The sequence below is a fragment of the Terrapene carolina genome, unplaced genomic scaffold (genome assembly GCF_002925995.2).
Source record: "Terrapene carolina triunguis isolate 2854851 unplaced genomic scaffold, T_m_triunguis-2.0 Scaffold131, whole genome shotgun sequence".
Lineage (NCBI taxonomy): Eukaryota > Metazoa > Chordata > Testudines > Emydidae > Terrapene > Terrapene triunguis.
This window is the reverse complement of record NW_020664482.1, coordinates 10,278,555-10,290,470: the sequence shown is the minus strand read 5'-3', so window position 1 is coordinate 10,290,470 and position 11,916 is coordinate 10,278,555. Positions and strand designations below refer to the sequence as shown.

At 44.0% G+C, this 11,916-nt stretch overlaps 1 protein-coding gene across 2 annotated transcripts in view; it reads right to left on the bottom strand.

The window, feature by feature from the left end:
- The window catches only part of MAMLD1 (mastermind like domain containing 1), a 94,095-nt gene that overhangs the window by 3,043 nt on the left and 79,136 nt on the right, over nt 1-11,916 (bottom strand). For both annotated transcript variants that reach the window (XM_024210143.1, XM_024210144.1), the window contains exon 3: nt 204-350. In XM_024210143.1, the coding sequence (XP_024065911.1) occupies nt 204-350 (147 nt within the window). The remainder of the gene's footprint in view (nt 1-203; nt 351-11,916) is intronic.

Sequence of the window (11,916 nt, the reverse complement as noted above, 5' to 3'; positions counted from 1 at the left end):
ACACACCATCCCCCCGCTGCAACTGGTGCTGGCCTTTCTCAGAGACAGAAGGCTGGACTCTTATGGACCGAAGGTCAGACCCAGCCTGGTGATTTCCCACACTCCAGCAATACTCTGCAACAGCCATTTCTTACGCAGCACTTCTCACTTTAACCCTGGCCACGTATACATTCCAGGAGCCACGTAGGCACAGCAAGCCGAACCTGCAATAGCTGCCGTCTCATGATTTGCTGCTTCAGCAAATGGTTCCTCATCGTATATCCGTTCACCGTAGCTGGCGTAGGCACCGAGCCTCCGCTTGGGATGGTGCCTGGCTCCTGAAGTCTGGTAACAATTCCAGGATTTTGATCCTGCCAAGAAAGATAAAAAAGGGGGGAAAAATCAATCACAACAGAAGCCACTGTCCCATCCACTGGTGCCCCCCAGTTACTGTTCCATCCTGAACTGCGTCTTCTGGATTTTTACAAAGACTGCAACATTGAATGGTGCACATTGTGGTTGTTGTAATGAGTAGCAGTGGACTGTTCTGACTTCAGAGTATCAACACAGGAAGAAACTGAAGGATCAAAGGTTAATCCAAAGTTCTTTGTTCCTGGCCCACGGCTAGGGGACTGATTCACTGGGATAAATGGAGTCACATGGGTGTATAACTGGCAGAAGGGATGTGAATCAAGCCCTATATTCTCCACTAATTCCCTAATGTGACGCTAACAGACAAAGAAAGAAGAGCTGGAGTAAAGCAGGAGCTAGATATTGGATAGAAAGGAGAAGCACACTGCGGAAAACTTAGGAAAAGGAGAGCCAAGGTCATGCAGAGAGCTGGGAGTGAGGGAGACCAGCATCAGAGGGGAAAGCTCCTGGTTAGGATGATCTGGAAACAAGGCAAGAACCTGAATATGCAGAAGAGAGAAGAGCCAGATTCCCAACTGGTGTCAATCAGTGTTACTCCACTGGAATCAATGAGCCAGATCCCCAGCTGGTGGGAACTGGCATTGCTCCATTGTGGTCAATAATGGATCGGCGTCAATTTACGCCACCTGAGAATCTGACCCAAAATGAACAGAGGGGAAAATTCTAAAGCCCATCACAACAGCACCCCAAAGATTCTGGGAACAGAACCTGAAAGGAAGAGAAAGTCAGAAACATTTAAGCCAAAACATCTTACAGAGGTAGCATGTTTTTAGGGGAAGAAAAATAAGTGAAAAAGCCACGTCTTCAGTGAAGAAGAGGAAGAGCAGGGAAATGCTCCAGCAAACTCTCTACCCAGGCACAGTAGCTACCAGTATAGTCCCCACTTTAACATCCAGCTTTTACATTATTTATGATGCTTTGTTATTACTGGCAGAGAGAATTATGTACATTATATCCAGCATTCTTAACCAGGCCATGTTTCCTTTGTTTTCAGAATGGAAGCCCACATCCTTTGTCTGAGAATCAATGTTATCAGAAGATAAGCAAGAAGAAAATGGTTGTTGCCTTTTGACATCTGACAATGAGAATCATGCTAAAATGGAGCAAACAGGATACAAGCAATGGTTCGGAGTGACCAGTAGGAGACGTTGGAGGGTGTTTGTCAAAAGCCAGGCTGTCAGAGCAGGAACGCCTTTCGCAATGGTATCACTATAAGGGATTGCCCCGGTCATTCGGAGATGTATACTTTTTTTAAAATAGGAGCGATTACCAAGAAGGTCACTGAAATTACTCACTTTTATGGTGCCTCCTTTTGTTGCCGCACTTAGGTCTATTATGCAAAACCACAATTGATGAAATGTAAATGCCTGTGAGATAATTCACCAAAAGACACAAACCTGCAACTCATCACTGGACTCATTATCATTCCTATTCATGGGCAGTCTCACAAGACCAGACATTATTACCGCTGCTTTGCTGACAATCCTGCTGGACACTATTCCTTTTCTCTCCTCCCTCCCACGGAAGGAGAAGGAGGGGAAGAGAAGTAAATATGATTTACTCCTGATGTAAATACAAAAGTTCATGTAAAGCTAGTGTTCTGCTTTCATGTCAAATATTATTCTGCAGCCATAGTTAAACTTTGAATAATATGGGTTGCCTCTAGGGTAATATTTGAAAGAGCAGGGATTCAGTTTGTGTACTCTACACATGAAAGACACTGAAATGTTCATCTCACTAAAATCCCTGCCATCTCGCCAATTTCCTCCCAACTTGTCTTGTTGCGTGCAGAGGGTCTGTGCTTACTGAAGCAAACGAGTTTAGTGCAAGGACAATCATTCTGTTTCGCTCAGGGCTACTGCATTAACAAGTCATAACATTAAAGTCGTTTTTTTTTTTTTTTTTAAACTAATCGTGTCCACCTCATTCTAATTTCTCCGAAACCTAATTAGGAAAATAATGTTGGTTTTTCCATATTATTAATGGTAAAGAAGGGGAAATCACATTACTAATTGCAGCTCTTGGGCTGCAGCAGAATGGCCTAACGATATGGGATTTTGCTGGAAGAAGGACAATCAGCCAAGTTCATTTGCAAATACCCAGAATAGGTTGCTACATTTGGGAGAAGTGTTGCATAACATTTAATTAGCCACTAAAGGAAAATATACATACATACATACACACACACACACTTACTTTTGCTTGGGGGAAAATTAGGCAAAAAAAAAAGGGGGGGGGGACAAGGAAGGAGTTCAAAGTCTTTCATTTTACAGTCCATGTTTAGGATGAGCAACAAAAAATAAAAAAAATAATAAAAAAAAATCTTATTTTCACCACTAGTGGGAACTACTGCATTCCCTTACAGTAGAAAATAACCATGTAAGTGTCATGACTAAGAATAGCTCTTGCATGTGGTCTAAAAGATGCTGCTATCTGTACCAAAGGTTAATGAACTTTAAACATTTTTCCTTTTCATCACTTCCCAAGAAAAATCACTTCCCATGCTAAGGCCAAGCCAAACAAGCCACTATCTGAACCGGCCCATGCTTTGGGTTACCCCATTTTAAATTTCAGGAAGATAGCATCTTGGGTAGGACTTGAATTTCAAAGCCAGAGACCACAGCCCTGGGTGTTCACACATCTAGGGGTGCGTTTAGTTACTTGTGGGCTACATCCAAAGATATGAATGCCTGGTGTGCAGTCATTGAATTCCGCTTGTGTTTTTCATAATACATCACAGCTTCTCTCTCTCTCACTCCAAAACTCAAATTAAAACATCAAATCAACAGAATCTTTAACCAAACAGCACGTTGGAAGGAGCCTGGAAATGTTGAAAGCGCGTGGTTCTGTTGCTAGGCAAACTGTCACATGGCAGTTTCAGAGCTCTACAGTACTTAGTGGGCTTTCCAATTTGGCCGTTTCCATTGGAGATGGCATTGGTGCTGTGAGTCGGTGGATAGGGACCCAGCATCGGGTGCTTGTGTTGGGAGTTAGGCAGCAAGAGTCAGAGTCAGTTTTCAGGAATGTGTATGCTTAGTATCCGTGCTCAGGTACAACCATTACACCTGTGGGAGAAAAGCCTGGTCTTTGTGTACACCAATGATGGGTCAGACGCATCACTGGCCATTCACAAGCATCAACAGCGTATGCAGTGACTGTTAGAACTGTTCGTAGGCACAAACAGCACGGGTGATTCCTGTGGCTGAGTGCGCAGTCACAGCAGTTATGGCTCTGATCCAGCAAAGCCTTTACGCGTGTGCTTAACTCAAAGGCCATGAATAGTCCCACTTGAGACTATGTGCGTGCTGAAAGTTAAGCACGTGCTTAAGTGCTTGGCTAGATCTGGGCCCACGTTTACCAGCCATGCACGTACGCACTTCTAATAACCTGGCTTCCGATTGCAGTAAGTGCACAGGCAAATTAGTTGTGTTAACAATGTGACCACATTTCAGAAACTCCAGCTCTCTACTGTTCATCCAGTAATCACACACATGTTCACTTAATGAAGACTTTCCAGATTCTCACCTAACAAACAGAAGTCTAAAAACAGGACTTCCCCAATGTCATCTTGAGGGGTTTAGTCACCCTGGATGGGCAGGCAAGAATCCCATTAACCTTAATCTAAAGTAGTCACTGTTTTTTAAAAAAAAATGTTGGAAAGCACCAGTCTCGTTCATCATTCCTATATTTTCCCATCTGCTCTTAAGGTGGCACTCTAAGGAATAGAGCATAAAGCAACTTCAATTTTAAAATGCACTAAGTTAAGACCAGAGCTATTGAAGATTTACAATATATTTCAATGAGGGCATAAAGGGGACTGCAAACTGCTGGACAAAAAGTCATTGAAAACATCAAGAAGACAGTGACCTGCAGAAGAGTGGCTCTCGGAAAGGCACATTTACTTTACAAGACATAAGCTGCCAGTGGAGACCACTGAGCATTATATTACAGACCCTCACAATAAAGCCAAGTCATGTGAATTTGAACAGTTACCAGATGGACTAATCAGAACGGAATTCTTTGTGGTTAACAGATAACCAGGTCAAAGCAGGGTTATTGTGAGAAATAGACTCAGCTTTGCAAAGAACATGAGTATTTGCTAGTGAAAACTGTGCATCTCAAACGAAAGTAACAAGCAGTGGAAGAACTGAAGTGCATCTGATTAAAAATGCATACAGTGACTGAGCTTTAAAAGTATCTTCCTTTTTGAAAGACACAGCCAGTTTGAGAAATAGTCCCTTTTCTTTAAATGGGGCTCACAGCTGAATCCAGTAATTACAGCTCTCAAAACAGAAGTAAATGTTTAAGCGCAACCACTGTACCAAAGAATAAAGACAAAATGCAAAGATAAACAGGCAGCAAAGATCAGACTTCTTCGCTATTAATATGGGGGGGGGGAGGAAAAGACACAAAAATGTTAGTGCCAATCTTTAACAAGCTTTTTGAGCCAAGACAATTAACCCTGACGTAGTTACAAACAAGCTATATTCTAGCAAACTAGGATAGAAGAGATACTGCAACAAAACTCAACAGTTCTATTTCTGGCTCTGCTACTGACTCACTGCAAAGCCTGGGCTAATCAGACAACCTCTACGGGTCTGTCTACACTGCAATTAGACACCCACGGCTGGCCCATGCCAGCTGACTTGGGCTCCTGGGTCTTGGGCTAAGGGGCTGTTTAACTGCAGGGTCCTAGAGCCTAAGCCTGAACGTCTACACCGCAATTAAACAACCCCTGAGCCAGAGCCCTGCGAGCCGGAGTGAGCTGGCACGGGCCAGCAGTGGGTTTTTAACTGCACTGTAGACATACCCACGTGCCCAGTTCACATGTCTGTAAAATGGGAAGAATGAGGCTTTCCTACCTTGCAGGGTGTCGCGAAGTTTCATTCACTCATTTTTGGACAGCGTTTGGAGGGGTGACCTCACAGACTCATAGACTTTAAGATCAGAAGGGACTATCAAGATCATCTAGTCTGACCTCCACAAGTAAGAGTTTTCTTCTGTCCAGGGAACATATAGATGTGTGTTGGCCTCAGACAGATAGATGTGGCCTTGTGTTCCCACATCTATCTGTCTGTCTTGTAAGCTCTCTGAGGCAGTGACTGTCTTTTTGTTCTGTGTTTGTACAGCTCCTAGCACAAAGATCCCATTGTTCCATGCATCAAACTACACTGCAATGAGAGTTGCCTGTTCGGCTCAATTGCAGGATCCATAAAGAATCCACATATGGTGTTCCCTCTGCCTGGTATTCTTGAGAGGCTGCATAATAGGAGGAGGGCGGAGACATGCATATGTTTAAAAAAGGAAAATCCTGGTGCAAGCCTTTACTAAGCAGCTGCTATCAATGCTTCCCTAAGTTTTAATCTAAATGGATATTAAAAGGTGAAAATACTTGGGTTGAGATATGGCTACCTAAGTACAAACAACCTCCTGCCCCCCGCCCCCAAAGCCTCCCATGCATTGGCAGAATTTTCATGTTACATGACTTAAAACTGATGTTATAACAGGTTATGACTATTTACATTAAATCAGCATGCACAGATTATAGGCCAGTGGTTCTCAAACTTTTGTACTGGTGACCCCTTTCAAATAGCAAACCTCTGAGTGCGACCTCCCTTATAAATTAAAAACACTTTTTTATATATTTAACACCATTATAAATGCTGGATGCAAAGCGGGGTTTGGGGTGGAGGCTGACAGCTCGCGACCCCCCGTGTCATAACCTCACGACCCCCTGAGGGGTCCCAACCCCCAGTTTGAGAACCCCTGTTATAGACTCTATTTATTGTCTTTAATATTACTTTACATTTGCTCTTTGGGGAAAGATTTCTTCCTTTCCTTCCCCCTCTTCTTCTCCACCCCGATTCTACCTCCACTTCTAAGATGCACTTCAAGATAAAACTGACCCTTTTAGTTCAGACATCTTCTGAAGCTCCCCTCCCCCCCTCCTTTCCAGTTTGTTTGTTTTAACACAATATACAAGCATTGATAAAACAAACTGTGTAACTCAGTGGGGCTTTTCTTTTTTCATCTTCCACCCGTTTACTTGATATACAACCATGTGAAATACTATCAGACTCAAGTTTCCAGGCTTATCTCAGGGGCTGTCAGTCAGGAACAAGCTTTGTTTGAAGACTGTAAGTGATCCATGGGTATACGGTTTTTTAAAAAAACGGGAAAAAAGTTCTTTTAAGGTCTTTCTTCTGTTCTCATGGCACAGGCATGCTTAGCATCACACAAAGTTAACCCTCCTTCTCTGATGGAAGCAATGACAAGATCACTAAACCTGGCTGGCAACTACACCTGGGACTGTTTTGGCCACGTAAAATAAAAAATGCGTTCATCTCCTTATAGCTGCTCTTATGTTGCACGCTGCTCCAAAGAGAAATATCCATAAGTCTGTTTCTAAATGCATCCAGGCTTTTAACAGGATGGAAATTCAGCCCAACTCCCCCTTCCAAAAACAATTAATCAAATTAGTGAAAACTTTTATGCAAGGATTTTGCCACATGTTTTCCCCCCTAGCTTGTTTTATTCAGCAGAACAAAGGAAAAAAGGTATCTAAAAAATACCGCAAGTTATTGCATTGGTTGTTTTACTTCATACAGAGGAAAATGCACGCTTTATCAGGCCTATCTGAGATCATGCTAATACGAGGTTTTAATGAACATCATATTGGTAGCAGGAAGGAGCACGTGAGACTGGTTCAGGAGTACAATCAGCGTTCCACTTATTAGACCAGTGGGACACTCAGTGTAACATGGGGATGCATATACCCTAGGGCACTGAATGCACTGCAGTCTAAGCAAGCCTTAGGGCTGGTCTACACTAAGGGGGGAGGGAAATCGATCCAAGATACGCAACTTCAGCTATGCGAATAGCGTAGCTGAAGTCGAAGTATCTTGGATCGAATTACCTGGGGTCCAGACGGTGCGGGATCGATGGCCGCGGCTCCCCCGTCGACTGCGCTACCGCTGCTCACTCTGGTGGAGTTCCGGGGTCGACGGTGAGCGTGTTCGGGGATCGATATATCGCGTCTTAACGAGACGCGATATATCGATCCCGGATAAATCGATTGCTACCCGCCGATACGGCGGGTAGTGAAGACGTACCCTTAGAGTAGGAGTGGCCACGGTACCATCAAAAATGACTCCCTGCCTTCCAGGAGGGGCTGGAGTAGATTGCAAATCACACCCTTGGTACAGGCATCTCCTACTGGCAGATTGCCAGAGCATCATTAATAGCAACCTTGGAAGAGGACCTTCTGCACTCCACCTCCCCAAGTGAAGGGCAGCAGCAGGATCGGAGATGCACTCTGGAAGCACCCAGGAAATCAGAATGGTAGGAAAGGTTCTGCCACGGTCCCGATCACAGGGCATCCCCAGCACACGTACATTGTTCCACACTGGCTGCTCCATTCAAGGCCAGAATTCTAAGAGTCTTACTCATTTTGAGCAGGGTCTTTTGGTCACTACCCTTTCTAATAAATTCATCTGCCTTAGTTACACACATACACTTCCTGCACGTCTATATTCCGTACAGGCAAAGTCCAAAACGGAATTCTCTGCAAAGAATCAAATATTTATATTTGGCTTGTTTCAGCTATCATGATTCTCCAACCCTCGACAATGCACTCTCGTTCCCACTGAGGGCAGCTCGCCTATCAATTTCAGTGAGATAATCTCACACTGTATTTATCTCACCCAATTTTGGCTAGTAGTCCCTTTCTGACCGCCTCTACAAGGTTGTGCTTGCCCCAATGACACACTGCAATGGCTCGCGTCTATAAAGTACAGTTTGAGTCAAGTAATCTGTGTGTTCTGTCAAGGCGCTCTCTCTAACGGAGGTGTTGACGAGGTTCACAGGAGTCAGTGTAGCTGAATGCACAACAGGAGCAGCCACAGAAGAAAGCGCCATCTAGATGTGGAATATAGATATTAAATAGTTGGGGGGTGGGAGGGAAGGATCAAATGAAATAACCATGCAAGGTTTGGCTCAAACATGGCAAAAGTCAGGAAATTCAGTGTTAAGGGAGCAATTAGGCCTTCACCCGCCCAATTCTGGAGATCTCTGCTGTTTTTAATATACTTGGACCAAATCAAGATGGAGTGGGTTAAAACAGGGGTTCTTTTTCTTTCTGAGCCCCCTCCTCCCCCCAACATGCTATAAAAACTCCACACCCCATCTGTGTCACAAAAACTGTTTTTCTGCATATAAAATCCAGGGCCAGCATTAGGAGGTAGCAAGGAGGGCAATTGCCCGGGGCCCCACGGAAGCTACAGGGGCCCCCAGGAAGCTACATTACTCAGGCTTCAGCCCCAGGTGGCTTTCTGCCCTGGGCCCCAGTGAGTCTAATGTTGGCCCTGCTTCGTAGACCCCCTGAAACCTGCTCGTGGCCACCCAAGGGGCCCCGGACCCCTGTTGAGAACCACTGGGTTAAAAGAAGAAGTTAATTTTGTTTAACTATATAATATAGATTATGCACATGAGCAGCAATCACTTTTTCACTGTTAAATCTCTTACCCGCTTTCATTCCTTCCTGCCAAGCCAGAGTACCTAAAACTCCCAGATCAGTCCAATCAGGTTCCAAATGCTCCTCAACTTAAAAAAAACAAAACAAACCCACACCAATAAATGTTGGGCTGAAACAACGGATAATAAATAGGCTGTGACCTGCAATGCAAAGTCATAGTCAAGGTGCTAACATCTAAAAATAGAAAAAAATATATTAAGGCACCCTTGACTATTAATGTACATGGTGCCACTAATTAAAAAAAAATAATCAAGAGAAATATTTATTAAGACACCCAGAGCTGAAATGCTATAACTAAGTCAACTCAATTTCCCCTTCAAAATTCCTTTCCCCCTTCCATTCAGATTGTATTTACAAACTGGAGAGGGCTCATTTTTTTCCTTGTGTCATTTCATTATTACAGAGTTGAGATCACTAGCCATCTGCAGCTTCATTTCATCAAGCTCTGATTTGTCCTTGGAGCAAGGTCATCTGGGACAAGAACATAAAATGCCGCTTTCTAGTACTGACAGTTCTTTATGCCTTCCTGTAAATATCCCCACTAATTTTAAATAATTTCACCACTTCAGACTTTTCCCCCCACCTCCAAACAGGCTGATGTACAAATACATGAACAAGGATCTCATTATTTAACCACTGTATGACACACTCTAAAAGCAATTAATGGTGTTTATTTGTAGATAACTGAAGCCTTTCAAGCTATAGCTCAGGAATCCTTGGTAGCTTCATGTGACTTGGAGGATATTAGCTATGGGTCAGGAATTGGGACCCCCCCCATTCAGCATTAACATATGCTTGGAGCACCTCCATATTCCATCAAGTAGAACCCCCCCCCCCCCCCCCCCCCCAAAAAACCAAAACCCCCCCCCCCCCCCCCCCCCGTCAATGCACAAAAATTACCAGATGCATAATATATCCCTATGGTGGGTGCGGTGCTAATAAAGCATCACTGGGTGAATATGGGTTAGTTTATGGAAATAAAGAGACTGGGAAGGAAGGATTTTCAGATGCATAACAGAAAATTCCAAGCTAAAAATTAATAGGAAATTAACATGGATTTTTTTCCCAAATCAGCTCTGATTTGCCATCAGTTCTGGGGCACCTTCTCCTGAACAGAGACCACAGCTCTAGATTGCAAAACCACACAGGGCAAATTAATGTAAGAGTCCTGATCAGTACAAATCATAAAGCAAAAGAGAGTAATTAAATAACAGGGGAATCAGCACTAGCTCTTGGGGGTCTTAATTCCTAGCTCCCGACAGCATACACTGGCATCAGCAGCACACTGACGGGTGCAGATTCTGATCTCAAACTCGCAGTGAGCATCGCTGTGTATCTGGGAAATTCAGCTACCGGGCTTGTGGACTTGTGTACTGGATTCTGAGGTATGCTCTGATGTGCATGGCAATGTGGCTCACAAAGACTATTTGGATGCCTTACCTTTCTGGCTTTCTGTAACCAATAAGTCTGCCTGTAAATACAGGCATACTATGCAGGCTTGGTTTGAAACTTTGGCCTGCAATTGCTCATGTGTGCAAGTACCACAGTTATGTGCACAAGTGTCTAACTGCTTTATTTGCATATGCAAATACCCTGCTGGATCCACAAGTGGGGGATCTGCTCATGCAACTGTATGCATGCATAATGTCAGAGGCAAGGTTTGAACATTTGTTTAACTACACACTGGCTGTAATTTTTCAATGATACCTAAGGGAATTAGGCACTCCGTTGCCATTGTAATTCAATGGGTGTCAGACCCTTAACTCCTTTACCTAACTTATAAAATAAAGGAAAAAATGGTTTGGGGGAGAATTTTCAAAGTCTAAACACAGCTTCTCCTTACGCAAAGCCCCCCTTCACACTGCCCCTGTGGTGGAGTCCTGAGTTCTTGTAGCTGGCACACAGAGGGCATGGCAGTGGGCATGCTAGGTGGGTGGCCCGGACACGCTGCACTCCAGTGATCTGCAGCTGGCATAAAGGCCACTAGGGGGCCATTATGAGTTGGAAGACAATTATCCCCTATTTGGGGACACTGAAGAATGGAGAGATTAAGTGATTTGTCCAAGGTCACACAAGGAATCTGTGCCACAGTTGGGAACTCCCAAGTCCTAGTCCAGTTACTTAACCACAAGGCCAGCATGGCTACAGAAAACAATGTGCCATGGACCGGACACTGAGCAAACCAGCCTTTGAAGATCCTTATGGCGGAGCAAACCTGCCTAACTTCAGGCATTTGGCCTGAAACCTCAAGCTTCTGTTTGTCTATGCCCCTTCCTGCTCAACTCCCAAAGTCTCAGGTCTTATGGCAGTGCTGCTTCATCCACTAATGAAAATTGGACTTGAGTGCCTAAGACACATAGGTGTCTTTGAAAATTTTCCTCTTTGGGTTTTTTAAATATATAAAGTGACACAGAAAAACTCAAGGGTCTTGGGAAGGTTGGTGAGATTTCCATCTTCCATTTGAGGCATGGACATTGCAGAGCCATCACAAGCGCTTCTTTCACAAAAGGACATCGCACGTCAACAGTTAACTTCCCTTTGTTCGCATACAAATGATTAAGGTTAAACGCTTGCCTGGTGACATCACCATAGTTTAAACATGCTGGATATGGTCCAGGGAACCAAAGTTATTGCTGACCCCATGGTTACTGATCTGCTTTGCAAGGAGCTGATGTCTGCTCTCACTTTATGAATTATTTAATGGGTTAAAGATTGATCAGATCTTCTTTATGCAACGTACGGCTATGCAGTCGGCAGAAGGACGTAAACATGCATTAACAAGGTTAAAGTCATATACTGTAACTACCCTGTCTGTTTTCAGCTTGCAGCTTTATTGACTTAATCATACTGGCACTGCAGCCAACAAATCATTAAATCCATTCCATTCTTTTGCTGGTTACCAGCCACAAAAACAGAGGCAGGCAAACGCTAAGCAAATCTCGAGAGGGGGTGGAAGGGAGAGGTGGGTGGAG